Source organism: Lutra lutra, chromosome 1 (genome assembly GCF_902655055.1).
Source record: "Lutra lutra chromosome 1, mLutLut1.2, whole genome shotgun sequence".
Classification (NCBI taxonomy): domain Eukaryota; kingdom Metazoa; phylum Chordata; class Mammalia; order Carnivora; family Mustelidae; genus Lutra; species Lutra lutra.
Window position 1 is genome coordinate 151,802,920 of NC_062278.1, and position 25,476 is coordinate 151,828,395.

Genomic DNA, 25,476 nt, shown 5'->3' on the forward strand with positions numbered 1-25,476 from the left:
GTCAAGGCCACCTGGAGACCCCCTGATGTCCAGCCAAGCACAGCTAATGTAGGGCTGTCAAGTTTAATTAGAGTTCACAAAGATCCAAGGACAGTCATTACATGTAAGCCAAGCTCACCAGAGGGAACGAGTTGTTGTTGTGATATGTCATTTATCCCCCCAAATTGATCAGTGGATTTTTTAAAAAAGATTTTATTTATTTATTTGACAGAGCGTTAGAGAGAGAGCACAAGTAGGTAGAGTGGAAGGCGGAGGGAGAGGGAGAAGCAGGCCCTCTGCGGAGTGGGCAACCCCACGCTGGGCTCCATCCCAGGATCCCAGGATCATGACCTGAGCTGAACACAGCTGCTTTAACCAACTGAGCCACCCAGGCATCCCTGATCAGTGGGTTTTAGGTTAAACCAATCAGATGCCAAAGAAATTTGATTTTAAGGAAACAACAATGTGTCCTTCAGTTCATAGGGAAGGATAAATACATAAGAATATCCAAGACAATTGAGAAAACCATCAAGGGCTACTAATTCTAACCAGAAAGCAAAATACAGGGTTGTTTCTGTCATAGGAATTGACAAGAACAGGAATAGCATGGAACTGAGAATTGAAAAACAGAACAACGCCACTGTGAGAATTTAGGACTTTGCTAGCAGGACACTGTTTTCCCTTTGTTTTAGTAGTCAAAATTCTCTGGGGTCCTGAATAATTAGATAAAAACTGTATTACTGGAAGAAAACTGTGAAGTTTTATTAATCACATAGTGCCCACTGTGACATGAGTTTCAGGCAAAATTCTGAACAATTCAGAGAAAACACTTTAAAAAAGGGTTCCCTAAGTGTTCCTTGTTTCTCTAATTTCTTCTTAGTTTCTCTTCCTCTTTTTATATTTTCTAAATTTTTTGAAAGATTTAAAAAAAATTTTAAAGATTTTTCATTTATTTGAGAGAGAGAGCATGAGCTGAGGGAGAGGCCAATGGAGAGGGAGAGATGGTCTTCCCGCTCAGCAGTACAGGGCTCTATCCCAAGGCCCCAGGATCACGACCTGAGCTGAAGACAGTCATTTAACTGACTGAGCCACTCAAGTGCCGTAAAAGATTTTACTTTTAAGTAATCTCTACATCCAAGGTGGGGCTCGAACTCATGACCCTGAGATCAAGAATCACACGCTCCACCAACTGAGACATCCAGGAGTCCCCTCTCCTTCCCCTTTTTATTTTTATTTATTTTGATATGTTTTTAAAGGTTTATACTTATTTACTTGGCAGAGAGAAGAGATAGAGATCACAAGTAGGCAGAGAGGCAGGCAGAGAGAGAGCGGGGAACAAGGCTCCCTACTGGGCAGAGAGCTTGATGTGGGGCTCATTCCCAGGACCCTGAGACCATGACCTGAGCTGAAGGCAGAGGCTTAACCCACTGAGCCACCCAGGCACCCCTTCTTCCTCTTTATAAAGAGATGATGTGGATAATATAACTCTAGAGGCCCTGAAATTCCAACAGCCATCACCAACACATTCAGCAATTTTTTTAAGAAACTATAAAAAAATTTCTGAACATGAAAATAGAATTTTATCATGGGCTCCATGTATTCATCACCAACTTTAACAAGGATCAGGGCAGAGCCCACCTTTTTCCGTCCTCACTCAATTCCCTCATCCTTTAAATTATTTTGAAGCAAATCCCAATCCCAGACAACATATACTCTCATTTATAAATATTTCAGTGTGTCTCTCTAAAAGGCGAGACGTCCTTTTCTGACAAGTTACCTAAAAAGTACCGAGTTTTGGTATTATGCTACGTGAAATAAGTTACAGAAAGACAACTGCCATATGATTTCACTTGCAGGTGGAATCTAAAAAACAAAACGAAACAAACAAACAAGGCAGAAACAGACCCATAAGTACGGAGAACAAACTGGTGGTTGCCAGAGGGAAGGAGGGTGGAGGGATGGGTCAGGTGGGAGGTACAGGCTTCCAGTTCTAGAATGAGTAAGTCACAGAAATAAAAGGCACAGCATAGAGAATCTAGTCAATGGTATCTTAATAGAGCTGGACCGTGACAGATGGGAGTTGCACGTGTGGTGAGCAGAGCACGAGGTATAGGCTGTGCAACCACTATGTTGTACACCTGAAACTAATGGAATGTGTGTGTGTCAACTATACTTCAATTTAAAAGGTACACGTTATGAAAAAATGTTCATCATCACTAGCCATCAGGGAGATTCAAATTAAAACCACATTGAGATACCACCTTACACCAGTTAGAATGGCCAAAATTAGCAAGACAGGAAACAACATGTGTTGGAGAGGATGTGGAGAAAGGGGAACCCTCTTACACTGTTGGTGGGAATGCAAGTTGGTGCAGCCACTTCAGAGAACAGTGTGGAAATTCCTCAAGAAATTAAAAATAGAGCTTCCCTATGACCCTGCCATTGTACAACTGGGTATTTACCCCAAAGATACAGATGTAGTGAAAAGAAGGGCCATCTGTACCCCAATGTTTATAGCAGCAATGGCCACGGTCGCCAAACTGTGGAAAGAACCAAGATGCCCTTCAACGGACAAATGGATAAGGAAGATGTGGTCCATATACACTATGGAGTATTATGCCTCCATCAGAAAGGATGAATACCCAACTTTTGTAGCAACATGGATGGGACTGGAAGAGATTATGCTGAGTGAAATATCAAGCAGAGAGAGTCAATTATCATATGGTTTCACTTATTTGTGGAGCATAACAAATAACATGGAGGACAAGGGGAGATGGAGAGGAGAAGGGAGTTGAGGGAAATTGGAAGGGGAGGTGAACCATGAGAGACTATGGACTCTGAAAAACAATCTGAGGGTTTTGAAGGGGCGGGGGGTGAGAGGTTGGGGGAACCAGGTGGTGGGTATTAGAGAGGGCATGGATTGCATGGAGCACTGGGTGCGGTGCAAAAACAATGAATACTGTTACACTAAAAAGAAATAAAAATTTTTTAAAAAGGTACATTTTGGGTGTCTGGATGGCTCAGTCAGTTAAGCATCTATCTTCAGCTCAGGTCTTGATCTCAGGGTGATGGGATCGAGTCCCCCATTGGGCTCTCTGCTCCGCGGGAGTCTGCTTCTCCCTCTCCCTCTGTTGTTCCCCCCACTCATGCTCGTACTCGTACTATCTTGTGCTCAAATAAATAAATAAAATCTTTTAAAGAAATGTACAAATTATTCATGAAGCTGAGTTCACAAAACATATCTTGACTTAGCTTTTTGAGGGACTCCAGGTCTTTTGTAAATTTTTCAATGTCTTCTTTGGTTATTGTTTTATTAAACTTTTCTATGTTTGAGGCCATGTTGTAAAGTCTGAATTTTGGTAAAAATACAACAATTTCATCAAATTTCCTAATTTATTTTCATGAAATTGTATTTAGTGAGAGGAAAAGATAGAATATATTAAGTTAATGCTGGAGGAGCAAATTGATGATGCAGGAGAGAGAGGATGGATCAGGGGAACAAGTGTGTATGGGCGGGGGGAGTGGCGCCTCCCATCCACTGTGTAAGGGGGGGAGAGAGTGCTCATGGATTCAGATAGGTGTAAGTGGCTTGATTCAGTATTTCCACTGAGAGTGAGGGTAGTGATGAGAACATCAGAAGCTGCAGGAGAGAGGAACTGCTCAAAAAGGGAAGAAGTGAATCGTCTAAGAAAATGTAGGATTTCCTGGAGGTCTGAAGGACCATTTTAGATGCGTGGGTTATAAATTTAAATAGAGCTCGATCCGTGTGATTGCGTGTTTTTCCCTGACCACAATCCACTGTTTCATGTTGGCATAAAGGGAAGAAGAAAGTTGGATTTCACCCACGTTAGTTTTTTCCTATTGGGTTTAATAAAGAAAGAGAGGTAGGTTCGGGGTAGTTTAGGGTAGACACAGGAGAGGAATTTTAGTGATTGGGAAAGTAAAAAGAAGCTGAGAGCGGTGGAGGATGACAAAACCATTTGGAGTGTGGGAGAAAAATGCCTGAGGGGTTGGTAGGAGCAGCTCTGTGTTCAGGGGGTTTGGCTGATGATGGGCTGGAGGTTTAGAGGGCAGAGCAGAAGGGCCTGGAAGGGGCACAGTGGAGGAGTGTGTGGGAGAGTGTTGCAGTAAGTGCATCAGGATAAGATTACAAGAGAGGAATGATGTCCAAGGAAGCTTTCACTTCTTGTGACCATTACACTCTGCCCATGAATCTTGTTTGCTCTTTATTTCTGGGCTTTTCTCTATTTAGAAAAGTGGATTCACTCTTTCAAAGTTCCCCCACTGGAAGGATTTTCTTTCCTTTAGTTTTCAAAAGCCATCTTTCTTTGTCTTTCATACCTGTAATGCTAAGGCAGCCCACTTCCAGTGGGTTCCAAGAAACCTTGCAGAGAACAATATAAGCCAGCCTTGAATTTTTCTTCAACCGTCAACTGGTCAAAAGGAACTCCCTAAGAGGAAAAAGCTGTGGGTTAAAAAGGGGTTTCTAGGGTCTCCTGGCTGGCTTAGTGGTAGAGCACTCTTGATCTTAGGGTCATGAGTTAGAGCCCTATGTTGGGTGTTGAGATTGCTTTAAAAATTAAAGCGTTTTTTTAAAAAAGGGAGGGTTTCTATGCATCAATCCTTGTCATGCTGGGAGTTTAACCGACCTGCTCAGGCAGCTCACTGATGCCTTCAGGACCTACAATTAGCAAGGTGGTACTAACACTGGACACACCCATCTTAGTGGTTTGGTAGATCCTAAAACTCAGTTCATGATAAGCGTCTCATATCCCAAGGTTACTTACTATCTTAAGGGTATCTACCAGGGGCCTCAAAGAACTGTTTCTCAAAGCTGGTTACCTGATGGAGAGAGGGTGCTGTTTCAAATTCATGGGCACTAGCCCTGGGCTAGTGTAGTCAGAGCTGACTACAGGATCCATGTGGATCTGACACCAACACTTGGAACAGCATCGCATCCATTGGAGTACATGGACTAAATCCCAGAGCTCTTTGCTCATTGGCCTGAACAGGCTGGAGAGGCTCTTTGGTTCCTGGTTCCACTCAAATTTGACATCCTTTTCATATAATTTAGCAAACTCAGAGTAACACATCTGAATATCTTGCTTCAGAAATCCAAAGAGGTCCAGCAAACATTGTGCATCTTTTTTAGTGGTAGAGATACAAGGTGTGGTAATTTCCTCTTGGCTTTGAAGTAGGGACCACTGGCTTATCGGAAAATTCGACCAAATAAAAGGTATCTGAATTTTCTTAGGGTTTCTTAAGATTCATATCCTACTCTCACAGGGTAAATATGTATTACCAGGGAATCTAGCGGACCTGTTATTTCCATCTTTCCTGATTCTATCAGCATTATGGCTTCAATATAATGAAACTGTGTGATACCCTGTAGGATGATGAGAGGGTCAATGTCGCTATGAGCTGAACTGTGGCACAGAGCCAGAGTGCATATAACCCTGAGGCAAAATTTGAAAGTCCACTACTCACCTTATCAGGTGAAAAAAAAAACAACCCTGATTTCCCCCCAACCCATGTCCAGAGATAAAGAAAAATGCATTTGCCAGGGCACCTGGGGAGCTCCATTGGTTAAGCAACTGCCTTCCGCTCAGGTCATGATCCTGGAGTCCTGGGATGGAGCCCTGTATCTGTCTCCCTGCTCAGCAGGGAGTCTGCTTCTCCCTCTGACTTCTCCCCTCTCATGCTCTCTCTCTCTCTCAAGTAAACAAATAGATAAAAATCTTTAAAAAATGCACTTGCCAAATAACAAGTTACACACCAGATGCTAAGAAGGTTGATTTACTCCAGTAAGGAGACCACATCTGGAAAAGCACGTGCAATTTTAAGACACCAACTGACGAAGCCTGTGGTAATCCATTGTCGTTTTGCAACGTCTTTTGTTTAAAGTCAGTCTGGGTTTGTTATTTCAAAGCCAGTGCCAAGAAGTCCCCTGTCAGTCCAGAAATTTCCCTTTCCCTGGTGCACTGTTACTTTGATCAATGGTTTCAAGTCTTTTTGGAAAATACCAGGAGGAAGACACACAGTAAGTTTCTGTGTTTGGTGGAAGTATTTTCTTCTCATGGGCATTTGGGCCTCCTCCTCATTCAAAGACTCCTGGTTTGGGGCGCCTGGGTGGCTCAGTGGGTTAAAGCCTCTGCCTTCGGCTCAGGTCATGATCCCAGGGTTCTGGGATCGAGCCCCGCATCGGGCTCTCTGCTCCGTGGGGAGTCTGCTTCCTCCTCTCTCTGCCTGCCTCTCTGCCTACTTGTGATCTCTGTCTCTCAAATAAATAAATAAAATCTTTAAAAAAAAAAAAGACTCCTGGTCTGTCTTTGGTGTGGCACTTGGGTGAGGGGCCATGATTTTCCATCATGGTATTTCAAATTACACCTCTGTTTTTTAGACCTAAACTTTTTTGTGTGGGGAGGGAGAGTCATACAGATCAAATGGTATTTAGTACACAGTTATCTATGTTAATAGTACAGATTACACCATTAAGTAGCCCCACTTCAATATCCCTGAGGTGAGCACATTCTGTTTAGTCTCACCATCCCTGCTGGCTATCATGGTAACCATGCCCATCTTGACTCTTTGCAGTCAAGAGCTGTATGATCAGACCATCCTGGGGTCCTGCCATTCCCATTGAAACAAACATAGCCCACTCTACAGTCTACAGGGAAAAGCCACTCACGTGCTTTTAAAACATGTTTAGGGGTGCCTGGGTGGCTCGGTCATTAAGCGTCTGGCTTTGGCTCGGGTCATGATGGGATCGAACCAGTGTCAGGCTTCCTGCTCAGCGGGAAGCCTGCTTCTCCCTCTCCCACTCCCCCTGCTTGTATTCTCTCTCTCAGTCTCTCTCTCTCTCTATCAAATAAATAAATAAAAATCTTAAAAAATGTTTATACTTCTCTCCCAATATATTTCTCAAGAATTTAGTGAAGGAAGGGTCTTCTGGGTTCTATTGGGACACATACAAAGGGATGATTAGGTCCCCTCTTAAAGTCTTTGGAGTCCTTTCTCTTTATCGATGGCTCTCAAAGTATGGTGCAGGGACCCCCGGGGGTCTCTGAGCTCCTTTTAGGGTATGTACAAGCTCATACCTATTTTCATAGTAAAACACAGGGCCACCTGCCTTTTCCACTCTCATTCTCTCATGAGTAGACTGCGAAGTTTTCCAGAGGCTCCATGACATGACATCTCAGCATACTGAATGCAGAGGCATGAGTGAGAATCCAGCTCTCTCCATTTAAGCTAGACCCTAAAGAGATTTACAGAACAATGCTATCTTCCTCACTAAATTTTTTCTTTGGAAAATAGTTATGTTTATCAAAATATGTTATTGTGAAAATGTAAGGGATTTATTCTTTAGTTCAATACTATTACATGAATACTTTTAAATTTCTGAGTTTGAATTGTTGACATGATAAATATCAGGAGCTAGGCACACAAAATCTGGGGTCTTCAATATTTTTTTTAAAAGATTTTATTTATTTATTTGACAGAAAAGGGAGATCACAAGTAGGCAGAGAGGCAGGCAGAGAGAGGGGGAAGTAGGCTCCCTGTTGAGCAGAGACCCCCGATGCAGGGCTCAATCCCAGGACCCTGAGATCATGAACCGAGCTGAAGGCAGAGGCTTTAACCCACTGAGCCACCCAGGTGCCCCTTCAATATTTTTTTTAAAAGATTTATTTATTTATTTGAGAGCGAGAGACTATAAGCAGGGGGAGGGGCAGAGGGAGAAGGGGAGAGAGAGAGAGAGAAAGAGAGAATCCCCCAAGCAGACTCCCCGTTGAGTACAGAGTCCCTCCGAGGAGAGCCCCAAGGATCCTGAGATCACAACCCAAGCTGATGTCAAGGGTCAGACACTCAACTGACTGAGCCACCCAGGTGCCCCAGGGTCTTGAATAATTTTTGAGAGTGGAAAGACATCCCAACGCCAAAAAGTTTGAGAACTTTTGATTTATATTTTATAACTTGGGGCTAGGTCATCGGTGAGAACTAGGACACTAGGTCATCGGTGAGAACAGTTTCAATCAACTAAGAAAATAGGCTATAAATTTGACTGATATAATTTGCAATCCAGTTTTTTTCCAATTTAAGTCATGTAGCTTTGAAATAAGAGATTCTTTAATCATAGTCATACAGGTTCCTGAGGTTTTATTCTATGGTTCAAATCAAGAATTTAGGAACTTAACACTGTCCAGCCCCATTAGTAGAAGGTATCTCAAGCCACAGGTCTTAAACAATTTGTGGTGTGTGTGTGTGTGTGTGTGAATCCTGCAGCGATGGCTTTTTACTCTCAAGCCTTTTTTCGATTGAGTATCCATCCCAGGTGACTACAGATAATAATTTCAATCCTCATTTTCTCTTTTCTTCTACAGGTTGCCAAATTCCCACCCTTAAAATGAGCCAGATCTCATCATGTTGGCCCCCAGGCAGACCTGATATCCACCCCACATTTACTCTGAAATTTTAGGGGTTTTCTTTAGTCTGCATCTACTCTTGGGATCATTTCCCATATTAGTCAGGGCTCTTAACTGGAAGCAACAGAAATGGACTCTGATTAAATAAAATAGGAATATATTGATAAGATACAGGGAAGTTCACAGAAATATTGGGAAGACTGGGGAACTGGGCATTAAAAAAAACAAGAAAGAATAAAGAGAACCATAGGACTAGGACATGGGATCAGAGCTGTAACTGTGGTTAAGGTTAGGGTTAGGATCAGGGCTCAGATTGGAGAAAGGGCTGGGGCTTAGGTTAACCTAGTGATAGAATTATGTTTGGGATATGGCTAAAGTCAGGGTTACAATTGGAGCTAGGATCAGATTTAGGGCTAACGTAAGTCTAGGGTTGAAAGAGTAGATTTAGAGTTATGGCTTGGTCTAGGCTTTTTTTTTTTTTTTAGATTTTTTATTTATTTATTTGACAGAGAGAGATCACAAGTAGATGGAGAGGCAGGCAGAGAGAGAGAGAGGGAAGCAGGATCTCTGCCGAGCAGAGAACCCGATGTGGGACTCAATCCCAGGACCCTGAGATCATGACCTGAGCCGAAGGCAGCGGCTTAACCCACTGAGCCACCCAGGCGCCCATTGGTCTAGGCTTTTATGGCTTTTGCTAACCTTAGGACACAGAGACCCATAGGACTAGAGGTGGGGTTACCTCTAGTATTCTAGTTAGATTTATGGTTAAGGTAAGTGTAAGTCTCACTTGGTGAATGTAGTTCGTGTTTCTGAGATCTCACCAAGGTATTCTCTACCTGGCTGGTATACTCATCCTCCAATTACTTCCTTCTGTTGATATTTACTCTATGTAAGAGTAACCATCACAACCTTGGAAATTAGGCTGCTCAACCTGGTGGAAGTAGACTTCCACAATATTTGACTGCTATCAGCATTTGAAAACAGCACCTCAGCTTCAAGGTGGAACCAATTCTGGGTTGCAATTTATGGTTTGGGGCTACCAGTGGGTTCAGGCCAAAGCTTGTCTCCAGGTAACCACATTCCTGCTTAGCTGCTCCTATGTCCTGTCCTATTTTCCTCATTCTCCCTTTTCTAGGAACGCTTCCCAATAAATCACATGCACAAGAATCCCCTTCTCAGGTTCGATTTCTAGGCAACGCTACCCAAGACAGTGAGCAATAACTCAATTATAAGAAGGAGATTCATGTTTTGCACTGCCAAAAATGGACAGTCATCCACAATGGCTATTTTAAGAGAAAAAGCAAGATGCATAACCCCCATTGACAATGTATTCTTGTCCAGGGACACCATTTCTCTCTCCAGTTCCAATAGACTCTGTGAGACAGAAACCTATCTTTTGGTTCACTGCTTTAGACTCAGGAGTGAATGTCTTGCCTGATACACAGGAGGCTCTAAGTATATATCTGTTGAATGAATATGTGGTTAATACATATGATTCCTCTGATCCTGTTCCCAGACAGCTGTGAACTCTAGAGAGTCACCATGCCAGAATTTTTCTCTTATAATTTGATGTTCTGTAGCCACAGTTCAGCTATTAGCGTAGCTCAGGGCTTCAACTCTAAATGGCTCCCCATCACACATGTGCCCTGCCTTTTCTTAACCATCCCCCTCCCTATGTTCTCACTGTTACCCTGCCCCTTTGTTCTCTGCATGTAATTTGTCTTTCTTCCATGTTATAAAATTTTAAAACCCAAATTATTCAGAATCCTCTTCAACTACTCCACAAATAGAGATCTCAACCGATCAAAATAAACAAGCTAGAAACAGAGCTTCATGTGTATATTTAAAAAAACTGGTCTACCATGAAGAAGGCATCACAAGTGCCTGAGGAAAGGGAGAATGTTAGTGCTGGGATAACTGGTTAATTATTCTGAGGCGAAATAAAGTTAGAAACTACTTCCCCTATGTTCCCCAAGACAAATTCCAGATGGACTAAATAATCCAATGTAAAAGCTGAAACAATAAACGCAGAAAATATGTGAATGGCTAATCTCCACATGGGAAATGCCTTTCTAAGCTTACAAATAATTTTCTACAAATCACAAACGAAATGTTAAACCTGTGACACTACCCTATCACATGTGAATTTATGCTCAGACTGAAAATCAGAGCTGCTCGCAGAGATGGATGGATAAGAACTTTTCTTTCAGGGGTGCCTGGGTGGCTCAGTGGGTTAAGCCGCTGCCTTTGGCTCAGGTCATGATCTCAGGGTCCTGGGATCGAGTTCCGCGTCGGGCTCTCTGCTCAGCGGGGAGCCTGCTTCCCCCTCTCTCTCTCTCTGCCTGCCTCTCTGTCTACTTGTGTTCTCTCTCTGTCAAATAAATAAATAAAATATTAAAAAAAAACTTTTCTTTCAGTGTTACCAGGAAAGAGGAAAGGGAACCAGCCCTTCCCCTTTCAGAGACTCTTAGAGAGGCTGGCTTAATAATTTGGCTTGAGATTTGTTCAGAGAAAATTCAGAGTTCAAATAATCTATAGACTCTTTGGATACCTAAAGGTAGCAATCAGGAGCAGTCAACATCTGTTTAGGGAAACTCTGTAACAACCTACCTGCTGATGAAAGATTAGATCAGCTCTGTCCCGAGGAGATAAGGAATGGGTAAGGAGCTCAGGTGCTCCATCAGATAGGATGATGGGACTGAGACAATATTCCCCTGAGGACAAAGAAAGAGTGATGTCAGTCCTGAACTGAGTAGAAGAGGAGAGAAGGGAAAATGAGGCTATGGGGTAAGTCTAAGAGAGGAGGGTGGTACATAGCTGGGAGGCTTGCAGAATGGCAACAAACCACACTCCATTTTGTCTATTTGTGGATAAATGTATATATGTGTGTATATATAAGACATATCCATATGTTATATATCATTTAAAAACATATATTCATTTACATTATGTGATGCAGAGGTAGAATAGGTAGTCCTGTTATGTGGTTTCAAATTTGAACTGTACAAATTGTGTCTCTTCTAGCCGGTCCTGCACCCACCCAGGTTCCCTTCAATAGTCAGCAGTCACTGGCTTCTTGTCCTTCCTTCAGGAGGTGTTGGAACTATTCTCCACATATATGAACAAATATCTGCATGTACTTTTGCTCCCTCTTTTTTTTTTTTTTTTGTTTATAAATGGGAGTATATTAGGCTCAGTGTTATGCATCTTGCTTTTTCCCCTAATAACTAGTTTTGGAGATATTTTTATATCAATACACAAAGAGCAAATTCATGTCTAATTTAATCATTATCTTGCTGATAGACATTTGAATTGTTATCAGTTTTTTAAAAATTATAGACGAGGCTGCATTGAATTCTCTTTGCATACATTATTTTTCAAATATAAGTATATGTGTGTGTATATATACACACATATATATGATTTAGATCAATTTTTACAAGAGCCGCTGGACCCTTGGGGATGTGCATCTGTTATTTCAATAAAATTGCCAAATTGCTCTCCCACCAGCAGTGTGCAAGTGCCTGCTTTCTAACACCCTTTTCATGACTATGTCTAACACTCACTCTTAAGTCCTTTCTGTGATGTAATCTCTGTTCTTACCATACCATCGGTAAAATGTCTTGCAAAGTAACATGGGCTTTGTGGAAGGAAGAAGAAAAAAGCACCATCAGATAAATGAGGGGGAGCGGGGTCAGAGGTGACTAGGATGTCCTGGAGATAAGACGGGGAGAAGGAAGCAATCATCAAGGTATTTGTTGCAATAAGTGTCCAAAAAATGTAATTTCTCTGGAAATCTAGTCTAACCTGGAGTTTCCACAGCATGTGTAACAGATGTTTGAGTGATTAATTCTTGTTATTAAAGGGAAAAGACATCTCAGGAGGCCAGAAATTTTAAAGACTATGGGTTAGTGTTATAGGGTTGAAAATCTCCCATTAAAGAGGAAGGTGGCACCTGGCTCTTTCAGTATTTACACTTGTAAGCCGGTGCTAGAGGAATGATCATGCTTTTTCCCAAGCCTTCAAAGTACTCCCAAGTAATGGGGTACTTTGGTCTTGAGGTTCTCAGACTTGAGCTTGTGTCTCCCAGATAGTCCATCCTTTGGCTGGTAATCTGAGCACAGAGCACACCACAAGGAGAGCTGGAGACCACAGGGGACAACAGTCAGCTTCTGTGTCTGGTTCTCTGGAGAAAATTGCAACCCAAAAGAGAACCATGAAAACCATCTTCTGCCCTCTGAGTTTATATCCTGGTTGGATTTTCCCCCCTTCTGTTTCATTCATTTCTGTTTTTTAAAAAAGCTTCATTGGGGCACCTGGGTGGCTCAGTGGGTTAAGCCTCTGCCTTCGGCTCAGGTCATGGTCTCAGGATCCTGGGATTGAGCCGCACATCGGGTTCTCTGCTCAGCGGGGAGCCTGCTTCCCCCCTCTCTCTCTGCCTGCCTCTCTGCCTACTTGTGATCTCTCTCTCTGTCAAATAAATAAAATCCTAAAAAAAAGAATTTATTTATCTATCTATTTGAGAGAAAGAGAGAGAGAGTGAAAGAGAGCATGAGAGAAGAGAAGCAGACTCCCCCTGGAGCTGGGAGCCCGATGCGGGACTCGATCCTGGTACTCTGGGATCATGACCTGAGCGAAGGCAGTTGTTTAACCAACTCGAGCCACCCAGGCGCCCCTTTATTTCTTTTTTTTAATCTTTAATAGTGTTTTCCTTCTATTTATTTCCACTGGGATAACTTTGTTGTTATTTTTTAAGCTCACTGTCCTTGAACTAAACCCAGAAACAATTGCCAAATCCACAATCATAATGAATAACTTCAAAACACCTTTCTCAGTAAGTGGCAGAGCAATCAGGATAAAGCAGCTTAAAAAGGTTTGAAAGATTAGAACATGTCAGTTAATAACCTTGAAAATATGCATATGAAATTCTAAACACAACAAATAAGAAACAGATCTTCTTTCCAAACTCCTGTGGAACATTTAAAAAATATTAGTAATTTATTAGACCACAAAGGAAATTTCAGTAGCTTCCCCAAACCAATTATACGCAGGCCAACAAGAAGAGCAAAATTTATCTAGTAACAAAGCAAACAAAGGCCCAACTCTTAAATCTCTTGCATTAAAGAAAAACAAAAGAGAATGCAAACTACAGATGCTATATATTTCACATCTATAATTATATTAATAACTTAGAAATTTTAGCCTGGTTTCTGCCTTGTTTTTGTTTCATTGGTTTGCTTATTTTAATCTCTTTCATATTAGGGTCTTTCCTCATGTATCTAGATATTTGCGGCTACATATACACATGCAAGACTAAGGCATTAAAAGGCTCACTGTCTATCGCTCATCTTGGGGGTTATTGATTAGCGAACTTGGTTTGGAAGAAATAAGGCCTTAACATAGCTCTTTTATTGGGAGGCCTTCTCTTCTGCCAGGTAGTTGGCAAATCTCTTTCCCCAACTTTGCCAATTTTTTTTTCACCAAAGATTAGAACACTAGCTGCTGCCATCATTGTGGGTAGAAAAAGCCTCAGGGTTCAGAAGGCATTCTTCATTCTCCACTGCTTTCAGCCTTTAGCTCATGTCATTTAGAAAGTACATCCAAGTTCTATCTTGAAAGCAGAAGCCGCTCAGAAAGAGTCCTGAGAGAGTACGAAGGGTTGTAAGTCAAAGAATAGCGGCGATTCACCTGAGATCAAAGAGATGAACAGCTCCTCCACATACAGTTTTGCAAAGCGTGGCTCCTGATCAGCAACATCCACATCATCTGGTAAAACTTGATAGAACTGCAACATTTTGGACCTCATCCAGAGGCACAGGATCAGGTGTTCTGTGTGTGGGGCCCAGAAACGTGTTTCAACAAGTGTTCCAGGTGATTCTGATGCCAAAGTTTGAGAACCACTGGCCTAACTTGACGGAGGGAAGAGGGAGGCTTGTGTTCACGTGTCTCGTGGCTGGAATTTGAGGACGTGGAATTTTAAAAGCCATATGCAATCAACTCGAGATGGAGGATATGGTCTGTTTTCTCAGGTGCAAGAAGAAAGGTTTTCTCTTTAGTCTTCTCTTTTCTTCTAAAGGGTGAGGGACCCGAGACATCCGCTTCTTTCTGAGCCATTTGTTACCCAGACTGCGTCGCCTCGTCCCTGAGCTCCGGCAAGTGTCAGAATGGAAGAAGATAGAGGAGGACAGTGTGGGGCAAGAAGAAATAACAAGGTCCCAGGCTTTCATAGCCTCCAAATGTGAATCTATAGCCCAAGCAGTTCTCCTAGCCGCCCCAAATCCCAACCACTGCACGCAGTTAGGTTGGACAGGCGCTTCGCCACGGCCCCCCCCACTTCCGGACCCTAGCCAATAGGAACTCAAATTGCTCAGCCAGTCAGCGCCCTGCGCTGCTTCCGGCGTTCTGCGTGCTGCCCTGGAGACGGGATGGGCGAATCCAAACGCAGAGGGGTGTTAGATACGCACTACCTAAAACTGCGCCTGCGCGTTCCACTTTGCTCCATTGCTTCACCCCGGGCCTTGGCCTGTGGACCTGCCTTGAAGGATTAGAACCCCAGACGCGGGCCTTGGCGGGCGCCTTTCACTGCGTCGGCGGCTTTTCCCCCGGAGCGTTCTGGTGAGAGGCGGTGGCAGTTTTAGGGTTTACAAATTTGGGTTTGTGTCTTGCTGAGCGTGCGGGGTACACTACAGGCCTGGAGGGGCGCCATTCACCTACCCTTTCTCCGTGAACCCTGTGTCTCTGGCGTCTTCTTTCTTCGGACTCTGCTTTGTTACCGAGTTAAACTAAAAACCTGAAACACTTTTCTCGAGGCTTTGGTTTCGGGTACATGGGACACCTTCTTGAGGACTATGGTGCAAGGGGGATTCGGGGCTGTAGGGTTCGGGAGATGAGCTTTATGGACGTCCCAGATTCGGAGTTTTTCCCCTTAAAACCTTGGCGGCGCTTCCCGAATTCTAAGCCGGCTGTGCTTCCACATGTCCGTGGACGTGGAGAGAAAGAGAGTGAAAACCTCCAGTTCGCTGGCAGTGAGCTTCTTGGAGTGAGGGGTGTTTACATAGTGATTGAGCACCCGCGCTTTCGAGATCAGGCTAAGCTTAAAGCCTGTAGTTAATTAAGCCTGTCAAGGAGGCGCACCTGTTGAATGCTTGCGCACAGCGCCTGCCATCTTTTATGCCCTCCAAAAAGGTTGTTTTAGTCTGTGGTTAGCGAAGTTGAGCGTGCATGGGGGGGTGGGGTGAGTGAAACCACAGGTAGCTGGGCTTTGCTTCCACAGTTTCTGATTCAATAGGTTCGGGCTGGGGCAGCTGCTGTTAGTTGAGGAGTTGATGATCTGAAGGTAGAGTTAAGGGAGGGTTCCGGTCTTCATCTGCGTGCCTCTAGCACCTGGTTAGTTTCAGAGTTTGTTGCCTGTAAGCCCAGCCACTGAATCTTAAATGCCTCATTTGGTCCTATGTGTGATTTGTTCTGATTGAGGTTGAGAGTCTTAAAAGACATGCCACACCTTTAGAAAAGTTGGGAAGACTAAATGGTGGTGTCTGGAAATGCACACTCGGTGAGAACACAATAAACAAACACTAGGAAGTGATAACAAACTCGGGAGAATGATTGCCTTTGGAAAGGATGAGGAGTTGTGATTGCCATAGGCTCAGGAAGGGACTTCTGGAGTAGCAGGCAAAGTGATGTTTTTTACCTAGGTGGTGATCACAAGGATGTCCCTCTTTTTTTTTAATTTTTTATTTATTTTTATTTATTTATTTGTCTGAGAGAGAGAGCGAGAGCGAGCACAGGCAGACAGAGCGGCAGGCAGAGGCAGAGGGAGAAGCAGGCTCCCCACAGAACAAGGAGCCCGATATGGGACTCGATCCCAGGACTCTGGGATCATGACCTGAGCCGAAGGCAGCGGCTTAACCAACTGAGCCACCCAGGCGTCCCAAGGATGTCCCTCTTATAATCATTAAACTATACATTTATTTTGTGGAATTTTCTGTATTTGTGTTTTATTTTACAATTTAAGAGGTTACATATTTTTAAAAACTCTTATTTAGGAAGTCTAAGGTGAGAATGGCCTTGGAGCGAGCCAAAAAGACTCTGAAAGCCTGGAATTTCAAACTTGAAACAAAACTTAGAAAATCATTTGATCCAATTCCTATTTTACTCTAAGGAAACTGAACCTCAGAGAGGGGAAGTGTTTCCATAGTAAACCTCTCTTACCTAAGCCAGACTTTGTAATTGGTGCATTTCATTAATTTCAGGCTGCGTGGTCTGCCCAGATGTCACTACTCAGTAAAAGACTGAAGAAAATAATTTGGCCTGAATCAAGTTCAAAACTTGAAGATTTCATTTTAAGGTTTCCTTAAAACCTTATTTTCAAAGAATCAATTCTTTGTCTTACATAAAAACTTACTTCAACACCTTATCCTGCTGTCTCCTAGTGTAGCCGATTTGTGAACATTTAACTAAATGTTAAAGGTCTGGTTATTTTTTTCTGACTAAATGGCTTTTCCATCTTAACATACTGTCATTTTAATCTTACTTTGGTTATATTACATACTTTGTAATGTTGACCTGTTGCCACAAAATTACTTTTGTCTGGGCTGAATTTTAGTGGGTCATGAGTCAGCATTGGTTTTCAATGAATGTCTTTTAGGAAGAGAGAAGCACAGAACTTAGTAAAAGTGCTTATTAAAATAAACAGATACTACCTGTGCCACTTTTGGATTGTCATTTGATTTAAATTTGGATTTCTTCCACATCTTTTCTACTTAAAATTTAAAGAATGTTGCTCTCAATAGTATGAGTTTTTCTGATTTGACATAGAGACCAGGTTTGTAATCCAAATAATGTAATTACTAGCCTGTACATTTTATAGATTTTTCCCATTTTGCAGTAAATTTTAATTTCTTTGGAAAATGGAATCATAAAATTAGTTATTCTTAGATTGTTAGATTACTGGTTCCCTATGCCAGGATAGGACAGACTGCTGCCTGTTGGCCAAATCTGGCTCTCAGGTATGTAGGCTGTACCTGTTGTGGTATGGCCTACAGCAGAGAATACATTCTGGAGATCTGCTATACAGCATAGTGATGATACTAAACAATAAGGTATTATGTACTTCAAAGTCACTACAAGAATAGATCTTACATTTTCCTACCACAAAAAAAGATAATTATGTCACATGTAGAGATATTGACTACTGCTATGGTAGTGATCATATTCTATATATAAATGTATCAAATCACATTGTACCACTTTAACCTTAAAGTACAAGTCAATTTTATCAACACAAAATTGAGATATGTAGATACTATACAGTTAACCCCTTTTAAAATGTATAATTCAGTGATTTAAAAAAAAAAAGATTTATTTACTTATTTGTTAGAGAAAGCACAAGCAGGCAGAGGGAGAGGGGGAAGCAGGCACCCCGCAGAACAGGGAACCTGATGCGGGGCTTGATCCCAGCACTCTGGGATCATGATTTGAGCTGAAGGCAAAGGCCCAACCATCTGAGCCACCTTGGTGCCCCCAGTGATTTTTTTTTTTTTTTTTTAAAGATTGTATTTACTGGGGGAGAGAATGAGAGTGTGGGGATGGGAGGGCAGAGGGAGAAGTAGACTCCACACTGAGTAGGCAGCACTAGGGGCTCAATCCCAGGACCCCAAGATCATGACCTGCACCCAAGGCAGATACTTAACCTCTTGAGCCACCTAGGCACCCTGATGCAGGGATTTTTAGTGTATTCACAAAGTTGTACAACCATCAGTACTAATTCCAGAACATTTTCATCTGCCCAAAAAGAAATGCCATACTCATTAACTTCTCTTTTACATTCTTTTTCAAAGAGTTTCACTATAGGTTCTGACTTACTGGATACAATGTAGAAACAGCTCCTTTTAAAGAATTTCTTACAGCTTACTGGATAATTTCTGGAAAATTTTCTGTGGTCTAGCATATGAAGTCCTTCCAAAGAGATACCAATTTAAAATCGGTTTTGTGGATCAAGTAAATACTTCGATTATATTGTAAAAGTATTGTTCAAGATGCTGAATCCACTGATGAGCTTTAATTCTAAATAAAATCTGAAAGACTATATCAGTTCCTGTTCAGTCATGCAAATTAGGACAAATTGGCCAAGAAAATGAACTCTCTTAACTGCTTATACCCTAGATGATGAAGTAGTTGGTTAAAAAAAAATTTTTTTTTTTGTTTTTGTTTAAATTTAAAACAGAAGTTGGTGAACTTTTTCTGTAAAGGGCTAGATAGGAGGTATTTAAAATGTGTGTAGGCCATTATTCTGTCACAGCTCTGCAATTGTAGCCTAAAAGGAGCCTTAGACAATATACAAATGAATGGGTGTGGCTCGGTTCCAGTTAAAACTTTATTTACAAATGCAGGCAGCAAGCTGAATGTGGAAGAGGACCCTTTAGTTTAGTAACAGCTGACTTCAAATAATATTTGGGTTGACTCTTAGAATCTTTGTGGATTAGATGTAAATATCATTACATATAAAGCATTTTAACATACATTGTCTAGTTTGTATCTCACAGTTTGAGGTTTAGGTAGGTCATATATTGGCACATTCTATACAGATGTTGACACAATGTGCCTGTCTTTGTAATAAGAGCCTAAGAAGAGTATCAAGATACATTGACTGGCACCTCATTCATTCCTCTTTTTGTCATTTTCATCACTTTTGTTGAGATCTTGTTGAAGGAATTTGTGAATTTTTTTGTTTTCCCCTTAGCTTATTTTTTTCTTCACCCTACAAAGAGACATTAGTATCTAACATTTGTAGGTGAATTTTCTGAGTTTATAGAATTATTAGGTTTACATATTAACTATCCTAGGCTAATTAAACATGTAACCAGCTTGCATTTATAAATGTTTTTGTTTACCTTTTAGGAACTAGAGATGCCATTAGGCTGTTATTTTATCCAATGTGAGAAGTCAGCCCAGAGATGGAAAACTTCATTCTGTATGAGGAGATTGGCCGAGGAAGCAACACTGTTGTTTATAAAGGGCGTCGGAAGGGAACAATCAATTTTGTAGCTATTCTTTGTACTGATAAGAACAAAAGGCCTGAAATAACCAATTGGGTAAGTAAGTCAAATATGTTTCTTTCCCCCTGGGAAAACACAGAGCTATTATCAAGGAGAGGTAGTAGCATCAAACCAAGCCATTGAACTCACTATAGCATATACCATATTTTCAATCTGGGATGGGTGACCTTCTATCCGTTTAGTGCCACCAATCCTGAATAATGACTAGTATTCATACCTAGGTAATTACCAACTTTGTTATTTTTTTGGGAAGAGTCAGGGAAAATACACTCTATATTAGATTATTTACTTATAAATTTAGTATGTGATTTATGAAGCTTGCCAAAGGAAGGACAGTGGGTAAGAGTGAGTTGGGTTTAAAATTTAAAGCCCAGAGTCCTGAACAAAATTTAGGGTTTTTTTCCCCCTCATTGTGGTAAAATACATGCATCAAAAATGTACCATTTTGACCATTTTTAAGTGTATAGCTAGTGATATTCAGTACATTTATTATGCTGTATAACCAACACCATCCCTAGAACTCATTTTTTTTTAAGTTAATTTTTTTTTTAAATAGTAGGCTCCATGCCCTGGGTGGAGCTCAGTGTGGGGCTTAAACTCATGACCCTGAGATCAAGACCTGAGCTGAGATCAAGAGTTGGATGCTTAACCAACTGAGCCATCCAGGGGCCCCTAAAAAGTGAAGTTCTTAAGAGCAGTTTTAGAGTCACAGCAAAAAGTGTAGTGATTTTCCACTTACTCCCTGTTGTCCTGCATACATAGTCTCCATTGTCAGCATCCCTACTGAAGTGGCACATATATTACAATGGATGAATCCACATTGGTACAGCATAATCATCCAAACTCCATAGTTGACATTAGGGTGCACTCTTGGTGGTGTACCTTCCATAGTGGTGGACAAATATAATATGTATCATTACAGTATCGTACAGATGAATTTCACTGCCCTAAAAATCCACTGTGCTCCACCTACTCATCCCTCCACCTTCTCCCCAACCTTGGGCAACCACTGACCTTTTTATTAGGTCCATAGTTCTGCCTTTTCCAGAATGTAATATAGTTGGGATTGTATAGTACGTAGCCTTTTCAGATTGACATCTTTAACTTAGCAATGTTTTCTATGTCTGTCTGTGGCTGACAGCTCATGTCTTTTGAGAAACAACATCACATAGATGTACCAGTTTGTTCATCTATCGAAGGGCATCTTGATTGTTTGCAATTGTGAATAAAGCTGCTATAAACATCTGTGTACCGGTTTTTGTGTGGACATAAGGTTTCAACTCTTTTGGGTAAATACCCAGAGTGTAATTGTTGGATGGTCCAGAACTCTCATCATCTAGCAAAACTGAAACTCTATACCCATTAAACAGTAATTCCTCATTTCTCCTTCTCCAGTCCCAGGCAACCACCATTCTACTTTGTCTCTGAATGGTACCTCATGTAAGTAGAATCCTACCTCCTTTGTCTTTTATGACTTATTTCACTTAGCATGGTGTTCTCAAGGTTCATCCATGTTGAAGCATGTGTCAGAAATTTTCATAAGACTGCAATATTCTACTGTGTATATATAGACCACATTTTGCTTATCCATTTACCTGTCTATGGACACTTGTGTTCTTCTACCTTTCAGCTATCGTGAATAATGCTACTGTGAAAATAGGTGTTCATATATGTCTTCAGGACATATTCTGCTTTCAGTCTTTTAGATACATACTCAGAAAATGGAATTCTATGTTTAACTTTTTTTTTTTTTTTTAAAGCAACTAACACACTGTTTTCCACAGAGGCTGTAGCATTTTACACTCCCAACAGTGTACAAGGAATTCCATTTCTCCACATCTTTGGTGGCAACACTTGTTATTCTTTGTTTTTGTTTTGAAGGTAGCTATTCTAAGGGGTGTAAGAAGGTGTTGGTTCCTCTAAGGAGTGTGGATAGTTGAGGGAAAACAGGTGTATGGGACACGATATAGGTTAGTTTGTAGATTTGGTGCTGGGAACACAAGGAATTTCTCTTCTAATGAGGTTTTCTCTGAACTGAGAAGCTAAGTCCTCAATTGAGGGGGTGGTAGAAGGCGATGTTCTAGGCAAGAGGAAATTAGAAATATGAATCCTCACTTGGAGGACAGACTGGCTGGGGCCACTTGAAATTGGAGATCCTAAACTGAAGCCGTATCAGTCAGTGTGGCTTGTGTCTGCCTCAGTTGCTTGTGTCTGTGCAGAGTGTGGAGGTCTAAACTGAACCAGAATTGGAGTACTAGAGTGAGTGAGCTGGAAAGTCAGCAGGTAGTGGTCACAAGCTAGGTAGGATGTGTGCAAGATTTTGGAGATGTTACAGCTCTTGGTCAAAACCTAACAATGCAGGCCAATAGAAATACCATGGGGGCTACAGATCTAACTTTAAAGTTCATAGGAGCCACATGGAAAGGACATTTAATTATTATATGTGCTGCCGAAGCGAGCACATGGAAAGGACATTTAATTAATCCAGCAAGAATGAATTGTTTCAACAGATGGGTGGTTTGCGAGATTGAGAGTGCTGAGGTGAACCAGTATCTGGAGGAGTAGGTACTTACTCTTACATATACTGAGTGATAGGGAGTGCGGGAGGCTGGGCTGTGGCCTGATTTCTGTTGGAATTTCCATACCTCCTTTACATGTCATTAGGACCTCCCCCTTCCAGTGCCTGAATCAATGGGGATCCATTTAAACATGCTCATGCTGTGTCTTCCCCATTTTCTTCTGGCCCTGTATTTATTATAAGGTGCTCCTCAAATTCTCTTGGTCACTCTGATTTTTGTTTTTCTCCTCCTCTGTCTTCTGAATTGTGGATTCATTTCCCTTTCTTTGTGTTAGAATACGAGCCCACCCGCTGTTCTTAAAGTGTACCACTTAGCCATTTTTAAAACCGGGAGCTCTGTGTTTCTGTGGATCAATGGGCCTGTTAGCTGTGTTGAGTGTGAGTGACAATAGAGTGTGTGTGTGTGTGTGTTCGTGTGTGTGTGTGTAAGGAAATCAGAGGACAAGGATCCAAAGCACTTGGATCACGAATTAGGAGTCTGGATGGTTTGTTAATAGAGCACATATTTTTATGGTTTTAGTTTCCATACTTCTAGGGATTTTGAAGGGAGAAAACAAAAATCCCTGGGGCAAGTTGGTATTTTTTTTTTTTAACTGACAGGTTCTTGCATCTTTGTTGAGTTTTCAGTTCACTCTTGTTTTTGGTGCACAGGAATTCTCATGATATAATGGAAATGTACATTTTAAGATCAGTGGGCTCACTGTAATGATTCTTTTAATAACCTGAGTGAATTTACACTGGGATTCACTAAGGATATATATATTTTTAAAGATTTTATTTATTTATTTGACAGAGATCACAAGTAGGCAGAGAGGCAAGCAGAGCCAGAGGAGGAAGCAGGCTCCCTGCTGAGCAGAGAGCCTGATACCGGGCTGGATCCCAGGACTCTGGGATCATGACCTGAGCGAAAGGCAGAGGCTTAACCCACTGAGCCACCCAGGCGTCCCCACTAAGGATATTTTTAAGAATAAAATTGTAGAATCCTTTAAAGATTCTTTTAAATATTTTAAAAGTAATGTATCATTATTATAGAAAACTTGGACAAATCTAGAAGAATGGGTAGAAGAGGTGGGGAAAAGAAAGGGCTGCATTGTGCTGTCACCTGAGGTAGTCCCTGTTTTGTTTTGGTTGGTTGGTTCTAGTGTTGTTTACTATGAGTTTAAAAAAAAAATTTGAATCCTGATAATGCATAATTTTGTTTCTTGCCTTTTTCACTTAAATTATTATGCTATCATTTTTTTATGATATAAAATTAAACATTTTGAAGTTGGGCTAATAATTTTTCACTTGCTATATAATTTAACTATTGTGTTATTGAGCCTTGAGGTTATTGTTACTTAGTAAAGGTGTTTTTCTTCCTTGAAAATTATTTCTTTCCTAATTATAAAGTAGTGTGTACTTAATGTAGAAAATAGAAAAAAGTAGAAGAAATTACCAGCAGTTCTACTTATAACAGCTATTTTGACGTATTTTCGGTCCTTTTCCTATGAACATTTCTTTTGCAATGTTGTGTTTACATAAATACAAAAAACTGTATTGCATAAGGTTTTTTTAAAGACTGTACATTAAATTAACATTTTTCCACATCACCAGCCTTCGGAGCCATTAATGTTTGTCTGATTCCACCAAATTCTGCTATCTTGTTACCCACTTCCCAATTGTGAATTTAGGTGTTTAACAGGTGTGAGGATTAATATGAGAAAATTAAGCATTTTCTTTTTTGTGTGTGTTTGTGAATGCTGTATTTTTATAGGTCCGTCTCACCCATGAAATTAAACACAAAAACATCGTAACTTTTCATGAATGGTATGAAACCAGCAATCATCTCTGGCTAGTGGTGGAACTCTGCACAGGTAAGTGTGTGTAGGAAGTGCTACAAATATTTCCACCTCAGGCAATTTTGAAAAAACATATGTAAGTTTTGTTATTTTCCTTTTGTATTGCAAATAAAAGCACTTGATACTATTGACTGTGTTCACTTGCACGCATGTTTGGTTACTAGGGGCGAATAAAGAGCAAAGATGTCTGCTGAGAGGGAGACCGTAAAATTCAATTTGGGCTTAACTTTATTTTGGTATAAAATATTACTAAATCGCCTATATAAAAATTTAGAAATATTTTTTAGTGATGAACTTATCAAGCAAGTTTTCTTATTCAATAAAAACCAAGTGTTTTAGTTCAAGTAGCTATTAGCTCATTAGTTTATAAAGTGATCATCTTTTTGTTTATGAAGAGAATACTTGCTGTTTATAAAAACTTAAGGAATGTGAATAAGTAAAAGATGAACCAACAAATACTACCACCTAACAATGATTAGAGATAACTTGTTATAGCTCTTGCTTAATACAACTTTCTGTGACTGTATGAAGGGAGAAAACTGACTGACTATATTGATGTTCTCTGGGCTTTTAGTTTCAGTGTCTTCAGGGAAAAAGTACCACTGTTAGCATACTTCTGTTTATACATTGATAATAAAGGATCAACAAATATTAAGATAGAATTTCTAGTTTTATGGGTCTTACCCATTATATTGGCAATTCAAATTTATAAAACTGAATCATGAAAGAGGTTATTTGGAATAATTCTTACATTTTATTTTTTCCAAAATAATAGGAAAGGACTATGGTTTAATTGCTTGCACAGTTGAAAACACTGTTCAGGTGATCAGGGGACTTTCCCTGTGTTCCTTCTTGCTTCAGCTGTTATTTCTGCTCCTGGACCATCTTCATAGCTTTACTGCTTTATGCCTGTGTATGGAGTGGTTCCTCACCCACAAACAAAAATCAGCTTCAAAAAATCTACCTTCATAGTGTTCTGACTGAACTTTCAGATAACCTCTAAGGCTTTTTTTTTTCCCCCCAAGAGTGTGTGCAGGGGTGGGGGTGGGGGGGCGCGTTGGGGGATGGGGTGGGGCAGAGGGAGAAAGGGAGAGAATCTTAAGGCGAATCCATGCCCAACACAAAGCCTGACCGGGCTTAATCTCATGACCCTGAGATCATGACCTGATCTGAAATCAAGAGTCCAATGCCATCAGGTGTCCCAGGACTTTTTTTCTCCTCCCTCCCCACTTCCTCCCCCCCCCCCCCCCCCCCCCCCCTTCCTCCCCCCTTCCTCCCCAAGACTTTTCTCGTCAGCCCCCTCCTCCGTCAGCCCCCTCCTCCGTCAGCCCCCTCCTCCGTCAGCCCCCTCCTCTTTTCTTTTCTCTTCCGCCTCGCCTCGCCTCTTTTCTCTTCCTCCTCGCCTCGCCTCTCCTCGCCTCGCCTCGCCTCTCTCTTCCGCCTCGCCTCTCCTCGCCTCTCCTCGCCTCGCCTCTTTTCTCTTCCGCCTCGCCTCTCCTCGCCTCTCCTCGCCTCTCCTCGCCTCGCCTCTTTTCTCTTCCGCCTCGCCTCGCCTCGCCTCTTTTCTCTTCCGCCTCGCCTCGCCTCGCCTCTTTTCTCTTCCG

At 41.4% G+C, this 25,476-nt stretch overlaps 2 protein-coding genes across 3 annotated transcripts in view; both read left to right on the forward strand.

Annotated features, from left to right (window-relative positions):
• The window catches only part of LOC125102764 (transcription initiation factor TFIID subunit 4-like), a 94,068-nt gene extending 79,121 nt beyond the window's left edge, over nucleotides 1-14,947 (forward strand). Inside the window, exon 3 of the mRNA XM_047734285.1 lies at nucleotides 14,747-14,947. Coding sequence (XP_047590241.1) covers nucleotides 14,747-14,947 — 201 coding nt within the window. The remainder of the gene's footprint in view (nucleotides 1-14,746) is intronic.
• The window catches only part of ULK4 (unc-51 like kinase 4), a 677,717-nt gene continuing 667,131 nt past the window's right edge, over nucleotides 14,891-25,476 (forward strand). The window contains exons 1-3 of one of the 2 annotated variants that reach the window (XM_047739616.1): nucleotides 14,891-15,014; nucleotides 19,299-19,492; nucleotides 23,788-23,887. In XM_047739616.1, the coding sequence (XP_047595572.1) occupies nucleotides 19,355-19,492; nucleotides 23,788-23,887 (238 nt within the window). In that variant the 5' untranslated portion in view covers nucleotides 14,891-15,014; nucleotides 19,299-19,354. Of the gene's footprint in view, nucleotides 15,015-15,082; nucleotides 15,425-19,298; nucleotides 19,493-23,787; nucleotides 23,888-25,476 lie in introns of those variants that run through there. The other variant, XM_047739608.1, reaches the window with a different exon arrangement.